The sequence below is a fragment of the Mirounga angustirostris genome, unplaced genomic scaffold (assembly GCF_029215605.1).
Source record: "Mirounga angustirostris isolate CCGP_5_RB_7025 unplaced genomic scaffold, mMirAng1.0.hap1 SCAF_16, whole genome shotgun sequence".
NCBI classification, from domain to species: domain Eukaryota; kingdom Metazoa; phylum Chordata; class Mammalia; order Carnivora; family Phocidae; genus Mirounga; species Mirounga angustirostris.
In genome coordinates, this window is record NW_026991724.1 from 2,688,143 (window position 1) to 2,703,921 (window position 15,779).

A 15,779-nucleotide genomic window follows, 5' to 3' on the forward strand; every position below is an offset into this window, starting at 1 on the left:
CTTTTTCTTCAGTAGGAAGGAATCTTCACGGGACTGTACCGATTCGATAGATTCCATCACTGTACCGTCCATTCCCCTCAGCCTTCCCAAACCAGATGAATGCGGGGATTAGTTAACAGAATGCCTCCTTATGTATGTATAAACACTCTTACAAAGCAGATACACACTCCTGCCTTTTTTTTTTTTCTGAGACACAAAAACAATGTTTATATTATACTTCTTGGAATTGTAACTCTAAAATGCATCTTTTTAAAATGGCAGAATTAGATTATTGGTTTCTCCAGAAGACAGCCATCGTAAATTAACAAAACACATGAGATAGCAAATCAAACACAAAAGGAAAAATTAAAAACATAACCTACACCGTGGAGTTTCCATGATGTTCCGGCAGCACCCACTGGCCCCAGGCTTCTCTGCTCCTGAGATGCTGACAGGGCTCCCACATATAATCCCTGACTCCTCTCTCCTATTACACTGTTTGCTTATTCCCCCCAGTAATCCACTGAACCAGTCACTGAGAGGTTAATGAAAAAACAACTTTATTCACAGAGGCTGAGACTTTGGGATAACAAAATATCCATGACAGCCCTTCCACCACATTGTAGGTTAATCACAGTGAGCCCGGATCTCAACAATGGGATCTCATCAAAGTTCTTAAAATCAAGGACACTGTGCAGCTCACCAGAACATTCCCACCAACCTGGGCAGAATATGCTCAAGGAAACTTATGGGTCAGTAGCACATGGCTTTAAGAATAAATTCTCAGAAAGCCAATTGTGTGCTTACTAATTATTAAATTATTATGCTTGTCTGGAATGTCCTTTCGGATATATTAACCGATAGGCTCTCTTGCTGTAAAGTTTGTGTTCATCTTTATCTAAGTCCTGGAAATTATTTTAAAAGTTATTTGGAAGATCTATTGCAGCCTACCTCCAGAACTCTCATGACTTACTGAGTCTTTCCCACATCCGATAAAATTAAAATAACCTAGAGGTTCAGGAAATTCAGTTTCCCATCCAAGGCAACCCAAAGAGAGATACTGTAAGGGGTTAGATGCACTTCCCAAAAGTTCCAAACTGAACTGGGCTGTAAAAATCTCCATTGTCTTAACCAGATCTTTGTTGCAGAACCCTCCTCCTGTCCTCCCCCCAATCTTCCTGCTCCCCACCCTCCAGATTTCCAGTCACCTCCATGAGGTGTTTATTTAGCTGCTGGCTCTAGGACTGCCCGCCCCGGGGAAGGAGCTTGGAGGGAAGAGCTGGGTGCGGGCTGGGATGCCATCAGCTGGGAATGTCTGAAAGAATCCTTTGGCTGAGCTTCCTGTTCTTTGGGGTCCAGAGACACACCCTCCAGCAGATATCAGAAGATTCCCTTTCTCTGCCCAGCATGACCCATCTCTCCCAGTATCTGCCTTTTGTGTTTGTTTCATCCAACTTTTTGGATTAAAGGTGGTCCTTTACTACACAATTCTGGAAAATGTAGCAAAAATCAAACCTAGAGCTTGAAAAAACATGCAAATGGAAAATCTTCTGTGTCTAAGACAGCTTCCCTCCCCCTCACACACTTCTGGTGTCCTCTGCTATCTTTTGATCCCTTAAAAACAAAAGCAACAAGACAGGATGCCTGCTAATGTTGGTAACACGTCTTGGAGATCATGGGTACTGACTATTGGGCTATCATAATGCAACAAAATGCTATCATATAGAGTGCACTTTCTTAATAGAAGTTGTTACTATAGACATTTTCACAGGGCAATCATTGTAGTAAAAAGAGTCAAGCATCTAGCCAAAGAACATAGCATATTCCTTTTACTGTCTAGAAAGAAAAAAGAGAGAAATTCTCTATTTAAAATAAAAGTGTGGTTTCTTAGCTTCCACCTGGACATTGGTTGTAAATCCTCACCAGGCCCTAGATCTCCCAAAGAACCTGAAACACGGGTCACTGCCAGTGTCCCCACAACTGGACTTCAAGGACAAACCCAGCTGTGAACACCTACCACCCCATGGACCCAAAGCCAAGGCCTGAGCCACAGTGACAACCCACAATCGAGCTGGCCACAGTCAGACTGTGGCTCTGTTTGAAAGCACCCCACCATGTCCTTCAGTCCCGCTCCCTGGTTGTCTGGGCCCTTGCTGCTCTGGACATGAAGGACCTGTGCTGGGCAGTGGAAGACCACAACCTTAGACTGACCTAAGGTCAAGGAATTCTCCTGCTCTGGCGGTAGGAGGTCTGAGATGCCCAAGTCCTAGCCAGGCAAGGTCTTTTAAATCTCCGGAGGTGTTCCGGGTTCTGGGAAATTCCGCCTCACCTCGGAGGAGGCAGGCGACCCTGCCCACCTGCGTGCAAAAGTTGGTAACACTTCCCAGGATTCACACGTTGCAGAAGAAAAGATCATTTAAAAAAAAAAAAAACACAAAAACAAAACAAAAACGTGGCTCCTTCCCCCAGCGATTAGACCCCTGGTCTCACAAGCTCAGCCCAGGGTAGGGGAAGGACCCCGTCACTGTTTGCTTTACTGGAAGTGAAGCACCGTGTCGGGAAGCTGCAGAGGGAAATAGGAGAGGAAAGGGATCCCGAGCTGGTAAAAGCGGCCCTGGACGCGCGGGTCGAGCATCAGGGAAGCGTTGAAAGGCGGACGGAGGCTTGAGGAGGTGGCCAGAAGCGAGGCACCCACACAGCTGCCGGGCCCCGGCTTGGCGCCCCCCAGGAGCTCGACCCCTCCGGCGGGCTTCTGACCCTGCCGTCCCGCCAGGATGCTGTCTATGCTGAAGCTTTTGGATTTGTCGGAGCTCTTCGGAGAGCCGTGGGAAGCAGGACGTGGAGGAGACCCCGGGCCATCCACTGTGCGCGCTGGCTGGCCTATGGCCAAGGCCGCTGCGCCCTGGACAGCGTCGCCCGCGTCCTCCTCCGGGGACGCGGGCCCAGGCCAGTGGAGGGGCGCGGGCGGAGAGGAGCCGTCCCGCAGGGGCGAGGGGCGCGCGGGCGCTCCCTCCTGGCGGGGGGTCGCGGGGCCGCGGCGCCCTGCGGGGGGCTGCGCCTCGGAGCCGCGCTCCTGCGTCTCGGCGCGGGCCCGCTTGGCCTCGGGGGCCCCTGGGCCTGGCTTGGGCTTCCTCTTCCGGCGCCGGTAGTTGCCATTCTCGAACATATCCAGGCAGCGAGGGTCCAGCGTCCAGTAGCTGCCCTTGCCTGGCCGCCCTTTCTCACGGGGCACCTTGACGAAGCAGTCGTTGAGCGAGAGGTTGTGGCGGATGCTGTTCTGCCAGCCCTGCCGGTTGTCGTGGTAGAAGGGGAAGCGGTCCATGATGAACTGGTAGATGCCGTTCAGCGTGACCCTCTGCTCGGGCGCGTCCTGGATGGCCATGGCGATGAGCGCGATGTAGCTGTAGGGCGGCTTCTGGGGGGGCTCCGCCCGGCCCGAGGCGGCCAGAGCGGCCGCGGGGGCGAAGGCCAGCGGCAGCCCGGCTCTCTCGGGGCCGTACAGATAGAGCATGGGTGAGGCGGCCAGAGCAGGCAGCCGGGGACCGAAGAGGTGGCTCATGGCGAGCCGGAGCCCGGCGCTGCGCTCCCCGGCAACGCAGGCGACCCAGGGCTTAGGGACTGCGCCCCGCGCCGCGAGGGCCCTCCGGGGGAGCCCGCGGTGCGTCTGCCTCCCGCTCTGCCGCTCTCCCTGGCCGCTCCGTGCTCTGTCCCTTCATGGCTTTAAAAATGTTAAATAATTGTTGTAAGTTTGCTATTATATGTTGACTTAGCGCTGGAAAATAAATTGTCTATGATAAACAGTCGTTGTGTGCTCAGCCCACCCACATTAATTAAAATTTCATTGCTGAAAAACTCCAAGCTTTTCCCTCCACGTGTCTTTTTGATACCAGCCAATCGGTTTCAGGGCTATTCCTTCATTTGTTTATAGAATTAGTCTGTTGATAAGTCCGCCCACCCAAGTTGAATCAAGCTGTGTTTATTTGGAAAAATTTCCGGGCACCCAATATATAAACGCACTGATCTGATGTTTGAAATATCACGTCCACCCCTGGACGCCGTAAGCACAGTCAGTGAGGCAGGATGTGGACCGCAGTGGCTGGGAGCGGGGGTCTGCTGGGCCGGGAAGGAGAGGTGGGGATGGGGTGGGGGCGCAGGGGTGAGTTTTACTGCTGGCCTGGGGGAGCCCAGTTATCCTGAGCCTCCCACAAAAGGTCTTTTCTTCTCTCAGCCTTCATAGATGAGGAGATGGAACCACCTCATAAAATGCCTCCTGAGGTCTTTGAAAGCGTTTAGATATTTGGGTGTGGGGGGAGCGGCGTGTCTATCTAAGAGGTCTGGGAGTCTCGGGAGAAGAGGATGCAGCCCTCCTTGGAGAAACTATTGGGATGACCTGCAGGAGCTGGAGGCGCTCACCCGGGGGGCCTGGTATCCCTCAGTGGGCCAGCCTCTACCTCCAGGGGCTCCCTGAGGACCCAGAAGAGGCCTCCAGGAGCCCAGCTTCTCCGGAAGCCAAGGCACAGGGTACTGGGGAGCTAGAGAGGGCGGGGGTACCTGGGCCACGGCTTGGTTGAGGGTAGTTCCAAAATAAACCCGTTTGGAGAGGTCAGGGGGGAGAAGCTAAGGTCTTTCTGATGGGACTGAGGTTGCAAGCGAGGAACACCATAAAAGGGGAATTTGGCAGCTGTCGCAGGAGAGCTGGTATTTGTGAATGCGGGTCTCTTGCTTTATATTCTGTGCTTTCCTGTTTATAACAAGGAGGGGGGTTATAACAACTTTACAAGTGCACGCAGCTGGCCCGTGATTACATTAAGCATTTGGGAAGCCTGCTTGCTCTCCACCCACCCACCCCCACCCACTCACCCTGGGGTGTAAGCACCCCCACCCTGTCTCATTTTACATTCAGCCACGTCATGCTTGGAATCAAAAACCCTGAATGACGCCGATTGAGAAGGAGCGGCCTTCTGTCCCACCGCGGCGGTGGGGGTGGGGTCGGGGGGCTAATGCACCACTAGTTCCTGTTTATGATCTCTGCTGAATATTTTTTAAAAGAAAAAAAAAAACACTTGGGTTAATTGAATTAGCGTTTCATTGAGTAAACCGTGTGGGGATGACAAAGAAGAGAGGGAGAGGTGAGGGCGGCAGGTGGGCGTAGAAATGGCCCAGGGCCGTGCTCCACAGGGAAGGGAAAGAGAGGCACTATGGTGCATGGGGCGGGGCATGTCAGCAGCGAGAGGACATCTGCTTGCTAAAGGCCAGGTCACCCCTGAACAAGGGAAAGCCGGGAGAATCCCACTCCAAAATGGGGAATCCATAGAGTAACCCCTATGTTCGGGGGTTCCAGATAGCAAGGAAGTGGGAAAGTTTGACACACGCCATAGGAAGTCAAAATCAGGGTGGAAAAACCGGTTTGGGTGCAGGCGAAGCTTGAGAGAGCGCCAGGCCAGTGCGGGGGCACCTCCGGGCCTCCCTCCCAGGCGCTGCTTTTCTAACTTAGGCCAACCATCCAGCCCAGCCTGGCTCTGGCCTAGGTGTTGAGGATGGCCCTCTAGCCAGGAGGGGGCGGGGCGCTGTCATCTCTCTGGATCTCTAGATCTCACCGCAGCACCCCCTTTCAACCCTGGGGGAGGGGGGGACACTTCAATGCCTGGGCGGATGCAACCCGCAGTTCCATAGTCCCGGGGACCAGTCTCCAGACCAGCGCGCCCCCAGCAAGCTCAAGCTTGGATCTAGCTCGATGTCCAGCCTCAGCTCCCGCTCTAACAGGCCCAGAGGAGGAGACAGATGGGTGTCACTCCGCACCAACCCCTCCGCAGCCGGAGCCCTCCCTGGAGCTTGCCCGGCACCCGAAGTCCAGCAGGCGCATCCCTGCCTCTCCCGAAAGGCGCGCCTCCGCCGCGCTACTTCTAAACTCCAAGGCAAATCCGAGCTTGAATTCGTACAATAATAAACACCGCCCAATTTGGGCATGGGCCGGACGCAGGCGGAGACCGGGAGGCTGGTGGGCGGGGCACTGATAGTAAAGAAAGAAAGAGGGGAAAAAAAAAAAAAACAGCTTCTAGTCGCGGTCTGGAGAGGCAAGTCCAGCCCCTCACGTTTGCAGATTTGCAGCATCCCCGGGAGGTTCCTTCCAGCAGTAGATCTGCGTGGTGCCCCAACCTGGCTCCCGCGCAGGGTCGAATCCTGGGCTCCCAGGCTAGGAGTTTGCAACTTGAGCCGAGGAGGAGCCCGCTGTAGGAAGGAGCCCGGCGCAGGGGCATATTTCCGGGGAGTGGATAGCACAAGCCTCTGGCCTCCGAGTGCGGATGCGCCCTCGTGCGGAAGCTCGGTGTGTTGAGGCCCTATCTGAGGCCTGCTGGGGGTCCGGGGGTGGGGTGGGGGAGGCGAAGAGCCTGGGAGACGGCCAGGACAACTGGGTATCCCAGAGAGCCAGATGGGGACACTAAAAGTTCTCCCTAGGCTCGTAGTCTTCAGATAGCCCCAAACATGCATTCTTCTCTGCAGTCAGTGCCCGCACATCTCCCAGCCCACAGCAAAGCCCTGAGATTTCCAGCCTGCCCAGATGCTCCTGCAAGGACTGCGAGGGGTTCCTACTCTGGGGTCAGCGTGGGACGAGGGCAGAGAGTACAGTTCCCAGCCCCCAGGGAGAAAGCCTGCTCCGTGGGCAGGCTGGGCAGAGGCCAGGCACCAGGCAGGACCAAGAGGCCTCAGAGAAAAAGGCTGAGGGGAGGGGAGAGACAGGAGGTCTTCCTACCCCACCCGCCCGGAGGCATTTACCCTTCCTCTGCTCCTGAAGTCAACTGAAAAGCAAATACTCAAGTTAAGGATGATCTGTGTCACCTCCCAAATATTGGCATCACTTTTCTCCGAGCGAAGACAGTTGACAAGGTATATATACACGAATGAACGATCTCCCATGCTTGCAATGGGTGTGAGGGGAGGGTGGGAAGATACAGGACCTACTCAGCCAGTTCACCTTACTGACACCGTAAACACGTTGGAGATGGTGATGACCAGGACGATAGCAATAACTAAGATGTCTTGAATGCTACTATGTGCTGGTACCCTCCTAAGATGTCCCTTGGATTAAGGCACTTCTCTTCTCGGCTCTAAGAAACAGGAGTCTTCATCATTCCCATTCTGTGGACCAGGACACCGAGGCCAGGAAGTTAACACGAGGAAGTGTTGCAAAACAAGAGAACCATCCCATTATAATAGGACTACTGTGTGTGGATGCAAAGGGCCCCGAGGAAGCTCTCTCTCAAGAACCCTCACAACATCTATGAAAGACAGTGGTGATGGATTCGCTCATTTTACAAATGAGATTTGGAATGGGCGGTGAACATCCCAGATAGTGGAGGCCATAAGTAGCCGAACAGGGTGTTGGAACACACACGGTTTCCTGCAAAGGTGGATTCTCTGAGGTCTGACATCCTCAGGAATCTGCAGAGGCTCCGAGAGGTGTGTCTGGAGCAGGGTCTTCTCCTGCTTCTCTTGGGGGAAGTGAGCCACGAATGTAATGCTCAGCCTGTCGGCTGAAGCCCAGAGAGCAGGGCAGGATTTTCCAAATTACAGATTTCTTTAGAGCTCATCTTGTTCCAGCAGTGATTTAAAAGGTCTAAAACAGGGGTGGTTAGGGCGTATCAGCAAGCAGCCTGACACACACAGTCACCTGAGACCAAAGAGTCAGGGTTCTCCCGGTGTCGGGGTGAATCCCGACAGCTCACGGGGAGTCCTCCCTGTGGCCAGGGCACTAGCAAAGGACTTCCCTGACGTGTGTTGGGTTCATACATCCTCAACAATAACGCTATGTGATAATCCCATCACTTCTCAGTTGAGAAATGGGCCCAGGGAGCTTGAGGGAGCACGGCCGAGGTCACACAAACCCTCCGTTGGCCTGTGAGGAGGCCCTGAGTTGGTGCATGTGGATTCGGCTTAGAAGCTTGGTTGAAGGGGCGGCCTGTAAAAACAACAGGCAGGCAGAGAGAGAGCCCCCATGGGGCCATTGGGAAAGGTAAGACCCAGGGCCCAGGGCCACTAAGCCAGGGGTCAGAGGGGCCTCTCTGGCCTCTGTGACCTCCAGCCTGGGTGGGCAGACAGACTGAGCACAAAGCTGTCCCCCAGGCTGGGGCAGCCCTCCCCAAGCTCCCCAATCCCATCTCCTTAAAGGGACCTGTGTGGCCAGGGAGCTAGTCCATCTGCCAGCCCACCCCCGTCGCTTCACGCCGGCTTTTCACACACACGCACACACACGTGTGCACACACACGCACACACTCGCACACACACCCACCAGCCTGCTCCTGGCATGACCACCTCAGCACCAGAGCTTCACATTCGAGAATCACACTCTACACGGACTGTGTCCTTCTGTGTTCGCCGTGAAGCAGGAATGTCACCAAAGCCCGGAACGGGCTGGCACAAATCAAGGCAGGGGCGTCCACTCGGGCCCGGTGGCTGTCCTCACTGCAAACTCCCCGAAACATCCCTCTGTCCAAAAGCAAACATTTCAAATGCCTTGGCGAGCCGAAGCCATGCAAAAACGAGGCAGCAGGGAATGCTTCTCAGAGTTTGGGAAAGCATTTCGAGTATGTGGTGCCGAAAGGCCCTCTCTGGTGGCCCTGGCCCTGTGGGTCCCGCTCACCTAGAGTCGAACCCCCCCGCCATCCCTGGCCTAGCTGCACCCAAGGTGAGACCCAAGGTCTCTCTCCATGTCCACCACTCCCTGAGACCAGGAGTGTCCCCACGGGGATGACACAGGCACCGTGCCACCCTGAGGCACCAGTCACAGGTTCCGAGACCCCAGCACATTCTTGAGAAACTTGGTTCTGCCCGTTAATTAATGGGTGTCTTCTCGGTTCGGCTGTCTCCACCCACCTCAGGTTTATGGTTATCAGTGAATTCCAATCACACCAACCGTGGCCAACACCCTGTTCGGTGTTTTGGATTTGGGGTGGGGGTGAGGAGTGATGAGGCAAGCACTCGGGTACCAGGGCTAGTTTTCACGGGGGATCTGGGAACTCCGCTCTCTCTGCTTTGAATGTAGCTCACAAGCCTCTCCCAGGCCCAAAGGCGACCCCACTCAGTCTTGGGGTAAAGGAAAGGAGATGGGCCCCGAAAGATTTATGAGCCAAGCACCAAAGTTCCCAGGACCCCACATTTGCTCCTCCCTCCCACTTCCGATCTTCATTTCTTGCCAGCCAGGTGGGGAGTGGGGATAAGTGAGGGCCCATCATGAGAGTGTGGCTCTGCCAGAAAGGACAGTGCTGGGCTGCCCCAAATGACCTTACACGCACCTGGTCATTTTACAGATGAGAAGACTGAGACCAGGGAGGGAAGTTGTTTGCTCTCACAGTGTCACCTGGTCTTCCAATTCCTAGCCGGGTGCTCCAGCAATTAGAGGACACAGGTCACCACTGATTTTGGTGTGGGTGGGGACAGGCTATTGAACCAGGGGATGAAGACCGCCTGGCCGCAGACTCAAGTCCGGCCTGGGAAGAGAGGCCTGGGCTGGGCCACATACAACAGTCCCTCTCCAGGAAAGCTGTGAGCTTGGGGCATGTCTTGGAGTCTTACAAGAAGCAGCCTCCTTGGGGCTGGGAATGTGCAGGATTCTCAGAGGCCACGGAGTCTTTCCCAGCAGCCCATATCTGTCCAAACGGGACCCTGGTTAGAAACAGTCGCAGCTAAGGCCATTAGGGCAGGCAGGGTTAACTCTATGGGCAGTGGTCTCTCCCGCGGTGTTGGGGTTGCTTCGTTTTATTTGCAGTATCTTTGAGACCTGCCTAGCTAGCTCCGTGTTACTAGATCAGGAAGGGACGCGATTATCTGCCGCGCCTTCGTTCAAATTGTGCCTGGCAGACCGGACCGCAGAGCAGCTCGGCCAGGAGTCCTGGCCGCCTGCGACCAACACTCCGGCCCTTCCATCCCCGACCTCCTTTCCCCTTTTCCTGATCGGCCCTGGGCCTCCCGAGGACCGAGCAGCCCAAGCGAGGGGAGGCGAGCGGATAGGTGGAGCGAGGACAGCCTGTGCCCTGAGCGCGGTCTTTGCACGCGGGGCAACAGACAAGCAGGGGCGGCGGCGACCCGCGAGGCGGCCGGATCGCCTCCGCCCCGCGATGCTCAGCTTCGCGCTGCTGGATCCCCCAACCCTGCGGGGGAGCAACCGATGCCCCGAGGCGGCTCAGTCCCTAAGCCTGAAGTCCGAATGACTGTGGGGTTGCTGAGCCCAGGGAGCTCTGAGCGCAGCGCGGAGCACGCAGGGCCGGCCTTCTGGCGGAGCTTACCGGCACCTACCCTGGCCCCTGGGACCTCAGACTCAGGAAGCTTTCGGGGGCGGGGGCGTCCCAGCGCGCCCAGGCCTTACACACCCCTCCCCTCTGCCGCCTCCAGAGGCCTGGATAAAGCCCCAAACACAATCCCTCGAGCTGCCCGCGTTCCTAGGGAAATGGAAGGACCCCTAGCCATGGCCTCTATGGGTGGTTGGGTGGGGGGAACCCCTCTTGAGCTACTCACTTGGGTGACTGGCCCGCGTACAGGGATTTCTTTCAGAGGCCACCCCAAAGATAGAAGATCCCAGTGTGGCTTCAGTGGCAGCCTGGATCTCTAACCCGATTCTTTCCCACTTCTCTCCTTTATTTCCCGCGTGTCTCTCAGACCTCATCTGAATTCCGAATCTTGAGATGAAGGCCAGCTTTCAGGGTGGACTCTTAGGAAAAATCTGGGGAAGGAGAAAGCCAGCCAGACTACTCTGCCCTAATCCCGCGGCAAACATCATCTTAAGAACAGGAGCAAAACAGAACCAGAGTACTGAGCTGCGCAAGGAGGGCTGACCTCTTCTGCTGCGGGAGACGGGACTCTCTGTCTCCCTCTCTTTCCTAGCTGGCTGGTCCAGCTCACTCAACCAAAGCAAGGGGGCCAGGGGGCCTGCTAGAGGTCAAGCAGCAAGCACTGAGGCTCTCCAATCCTGAGCACTAGAAAAAGGATGAAAATGCTGCATTTCCAGCTTACCTGCCAGCACCTCTGGGGCTACAGATCGAAAGAATCTGTGTTGCACATATGGGGAAATGTATTATGCTCACACGTCCCCCAGTTCCATTTCAGCGTGACTTACAGACAAACTGCCATGGTTAAAACAACAACCCAAACCCAGGTTATGTTCAGCGCCAGTGCATCAAGGAAAATCACTTTTTGGAAAACTCATCATCACCTGAAATGTTAAGTTCACAAGGAGCTTCACTCTTAGCAAAGTACAGCTCACCTACTTGGGTGGGAAACTCATTCCCAATTTGGAGCTCTGGCCTCAAAATTCACACGCAGAGACCAGCAGGGGAGTTGTGCGTTTGGGCCAGTGAAACAGATAATAAAACCATCCCCCTGCCCCAGGCATCCCTCACAATGGTTTCATCGCTAAAATTTTTTAAAGACAAGATCTCAAAATTGAAAAGGCAAATAATCTCCCTATTACTTAAAGTCCCGAGAGTTGATAAATTTAGAACTCTAAAAGCACTGCCAATTATTCTTGAAGGCCAATGAGCCTTTACAATTTTTCACTGCAATAGGGTAAGGATTAAGAAATCAAATCAAGAAGTAAAGAGGTTCTGAAATCCAACTCTGATCTAGCCACTGCCAGGAATGGTCGTTAAATGCTCCAGAATCAATCTTCTTTGGACCTTCTCCTGCCCACTTCAGATTCTTTTCTGGAAAACCATTACAGTGGGGAAGGAAGTCCGCATTTTAGGAAATGGAGAGAAAGCAGGACTCCCCCTGGTTCGTAGTAGTTAGCTAATGGAACACACTTCTCTTTCTCCTCCTTTGCCTCCTCAGTTGGGGATGGCTGGACACTGAGGTGTAATGGTACTCTTTGTTTTGACAATCGGCATGTTTTGTTGCATTTAGCAAAAAGCAGTTACAGCAAATGGACACGACTGCACGCAGTCCTTCAGGCAGCCACATCCAACCAGGGCTGTTTTTCCACTGCCTAGGCCAGGGTGGGATCTAAATTAATCGAAAGTCTTTTCCATCACTAACAAGACAATAGGGGAGTGCCCCCATTCCTCTGTGATCCTCTGTATACCTCTATGAGTTTACCCACCTGTGTAACAAAAATAATCAAAACAGGTGGATTTGCAAACGCACCTTGTTTTTCAAAAAGGCGAGAACACAAACACACTGTCCGGACTTTGGGCAGAGAAACAACATGGGTTTATTTTAAGGTAAGTACAACAATTAAGACCACATAAGACAAACACAGGTGAAGTTAAATTTTTAAAGTTTTTTTTTTTTCTTTTAGGAATGCTCAGGGAGGAATCTACTATACAAAACCATCACACTTTGTAAATAAAAAGTATCAGATACTTGACTCTTTTATCCGCCAACAACAAAAAAATAAATTATTTCCTTGTTTTGTAAAAGACCTACCACCGGGGGGAAAAAGTATATCTCGTAAGTGTACAGGGGGTAAAAACCCCACATAGGTTTCTTGAATTTTCATTTTGGCAGTTAGAAATGGTTGGGCAAGGTGAAAAAATTATCCAGTGAACTCAACTTTAAATATTATATTAATGGCTCTGAACAACAACAAAATAGCCTGATTACAAATCCACACATTTGTACAGCACGGTTAGAGAAATTTAAAATTACACACAGCACAAACGGAATCTATAGAGGCCCCCATAGACTTATGGGGGTCTCTACAGAGAGTCATTACTGGGTCTCTATGGGATTTGGTCCGTAACTTAATTTTTGAAACCCCAGCTGGAGCAGTGAGCACAACCATCCTGGAAGGGGAGGGGGGCTTAAAATCAATATTCATTTCGCTGGGCCGCGTCCCTTTACCGGGGCTTCTTAGGATCTCGGAAACGGGGCAGCGAATTAGAGTTACCTGCAGCTTCACAGAGGGCTGAGGCTGGCGCGCGCTCTCTCTGCTCCGGGGTCTGAGAAAAAGCTGGTGGGCATGTTTTGGTTCTTTTTGCGTCTCTGCAGCCTGAACTGTCTGAGAGGTCCGGGTGTGGGAGGCGAAGCCGGAGCGGGCCAGGCAGGTCAGTACTTCGTGCAGTCATAGGAATAGGGGGCGGCGTGGCGGTACAGAGACGGCGTGGATCTGTAGGGCAGCTGACAGCTCGCGTTGGTGCTCACCTGCGGTTCCCCGAGGGCCGAGCTCTCCATCCCCAGCCGGTGGGAACTGAACATCTCCCGGACGTTGGGGAAAGTCTGCTGCTGGGCCGCGAACGTGTGGCCCGGGAGGTGGTTCAGGTCCCCGCTGTGGTTGAGATACCAGGAGGCCGCCTGAGCCGCGGCGGCCCCGGGCTGTGGCGCCGGCTGGGGCTGGGGAGCCGGCGGGGGCGGCGGCGCCTGCGGGTGGTGGTGGCCGTGGTGCTGGTGGTGGTGGCCCGCGGCGGCGAGCGCGCCCTCCTGGCCGGCGGCGAGGTTGAGCGCGCTCAGCGGCGACGCGGGGCCGCTCGGGTGGTCCGAGAGGGCCTCGTCCAGCGCGGGCGGGACGCACATGTGCGCGGGCCGCTCCGCACCCGTGTACAGGCTCATGGCGCGCATGCTGCACTGGTAGCCCCCGGCGCCCCCGGCCTCCAGACCCTGCGTGCACGGCTGGCCGTAGGCGGCGGGCGGCGCGGTGGCGTAGGACAGCGCCAGGGGCGGCACCAGCAGGCCCGCGCGCCCCGACGCGGGGCTCAGCTCGCCTCCCGGCGGCGACGTTCGCAGCGTCATGATGTTCTCCACGCTGAAGCCGGGCAGCCCGTTGGGCGCGCCGGCGTGGTGCTCGGGCAGCGAGCCGTCGGGGGAACCGGCGGGCGTGGAGGCCGCGCTGCGCGGGCTGCCCTGCAGCGCGCTTTCGGGGCTCAGCGTCTCCACCTTGGTGATGACCGGCAGCGCCGGCGACGCCGCCTCGCTCTTGATCACCACCTTCTTCTCGACCTCCTTGGGGGCGTCCGCTAGAGGGGGCCCGGCCGGGGCGCCCTTGGCCGCCGCCGGGGGCGGCTCCTTGAGGTGGGCCCGCTCCTCCTTCTCCTTGGGCACGTCCTTTTTCTTGAAGCGCCGGCGGCGCCGCAGGAAGCTGCCGTTCTCGAACATGTTGTAGGAGTCCGGGTCCAGCGTCCAGTAGCTGCCCTTGCCGGGTTTCTTGTCGTCGCGGGGCACCTTGACGAAGCATTCGTTGAGCGAGAGGTTGTGGCGGATGCTGTTCTGCCAGCCCTGCTTGTTCTCCCGGTAGAAGGGGAAACGGTCCATGATGAACTGGTAGATGCCGTTCAGGGTGATCTTCTTCTCGGGCGCGTTCTGGATCGCCATGGTTATGAGCGCGATGTAGCTGTAGGGCGGCTTTACGAGGTCCTTGGGCGCCGCGGGCTGGTGGTGGTGGTAGGGCGCGTAGGAGCGGCCCATGCTCGCGCCGTACTGCTCGGGGTGGCCGGAGTAGACGCCCATGGGGCTGGCCATGCCGCCGTAGCTGCCCGCCGCCCGGTAGTAATTTTGCTCGCTCAAGTAGGGCACCACTCCCAAGGCGTTGGGGTCGGACACCGAGTAGCGCGCCTGCATGCTGCGTCCGAGACGGCTCGCCGCCGCCTGCGCGCACGCACCGTGAGGAAGGCCCTGCGAGGGCGCGAGAGCGCGAGAGGAAGGGAGCCGGCGGGGGGAGCCCCAGGCGCCGGGGAGCCTTGGGGGCGCGGTGGGGGAGGCTCCGGCACTCGGCGCCCGCCTGAGCGCGGACAAGGGACGCTCGTTGTCAGCGGACCGGGCGGATCGGCATCCTGGAGGGCGCGCCCCGGCGAGCGCGGCGCCGGCCCCTGCTCGCTCGCTCGCTCGCGCGCTCTCGGGACCGGCTGGTGGCAGCCGGAGCTGGCGGCCGGGGACGCAGTGGAGACGCCACGCGCGCAGTGGACCGAGGCCGGCCGCTCTGTCCGCGCCGGGAGGGGGAAGGCGGTTCTCCTAGCCCCCCAGCAAAGAGGCAGCCCTGAGGGTCAGCGAGCCGGGGTCCAGAGTGGCTGCCCCGCCGAGCCCGGAAAAAGAGGCAAAGTCCCTTTTAGGGATTGGGAAAAGTTTCCAAAAGTCGTCTTGCTGAAAGCAAGTTTTTACTTTCCTCCGGCCACGCCCCCTCCGGGGACTTCGGACCAATAACCCGGCAGCTGTGGGGAGTTGGCACCAATCAGCGCGAGGAGCGCCGGAATCCGTCGGCTCTAAGACCCCGCGGCTCAGAACCAGACTTTCCTGCAGTTTGTCTTGACTTGAAAAGATTTTTTAAAAAGAGTGGTATCTTATTAAGATTTATTCTATTATCACATTTTGGTTCATGGACCCACATGCCCAGAGCAAAGAACAAAAACCAAAACCAAAACTCCATGCTCCTTTGCAGATAAAGTTAGTTTGAAATATAAAATCGAATTGATTAAGGTAGTCGATATCTCCCCAAAGACCTTGTGAGTAGCAAAGACCCTGGGACTATTTTTCTTATTAATGAGTGATGAGGCGAATAATTAGATTTCCTAATTATCGGGGCCAAGGTGTAATGGATTCGAAGCAAGCGTTCTGGATTGGTATGGAAGGGGCCTCCCCTGGATGTTGTCACCATTTAAGCAAAAAAATTTATTAATTTTCAACAGAGAGTTTCCAGGTTCAGGGCCGTCAAGAATAACCTGAAAGCTTTTAGAGGCAAATTATAAAAACTGAATGAATGTCCCTCACCTCCACGGGGGGAGGCAGGCCGTGGCATCTATAGGTGAAAGGCGGAGTGAGGAAAGTAGCAGTATCTTGAGAATTTAATCCTCAAGTGCGCCGTAGCCTCGGTAAATCGCGTCAC

General features: G+C 55.4%; 2 protein-coding genes across 2 annotated transcripts; both read right to left on the reverse strand.

Annotated features, from left to right (window-relative positions):
• Window positions 1-263: 263 nt before the first annotated feature.
• FOXL1 (forkhead box L1) lies at window positions 264-4,003 on the reverse strand. Its single transcript, XM_045890290.2, has one exon. It carries the CDS (start codon window positions 3,536-3,538, stop codon window positions 2,513-2,515), a length of 1,026 nt encoding a protein of 341 aa, XP_045746246.1. The 5' UTR covers window positions 3,539-4,003; the 3' UTR covers window positions 264-2,512.
• Window positions 4,004-12,131: 8,128 nt separating this feature from the next.
• FOXC2 (forkhead box C2) lies at window positions 12,132-15,034 on the reverse strand. The gene has a single exon (XM_045890291.3). It carries the CDS (start codon window positions 14,519-14,521, stop codon window positions 13,016-13,018), a length of 1,506 nt encoding a protein of 501 aa, XP_045746247.1. The 5' UTR covers window positions 14,522-15,034; the 3' UTR covers window positions 12,132-13,015.
• Between the last annotated feature and the right edge of the window lie 745 nt (window positions 15,035-15,779).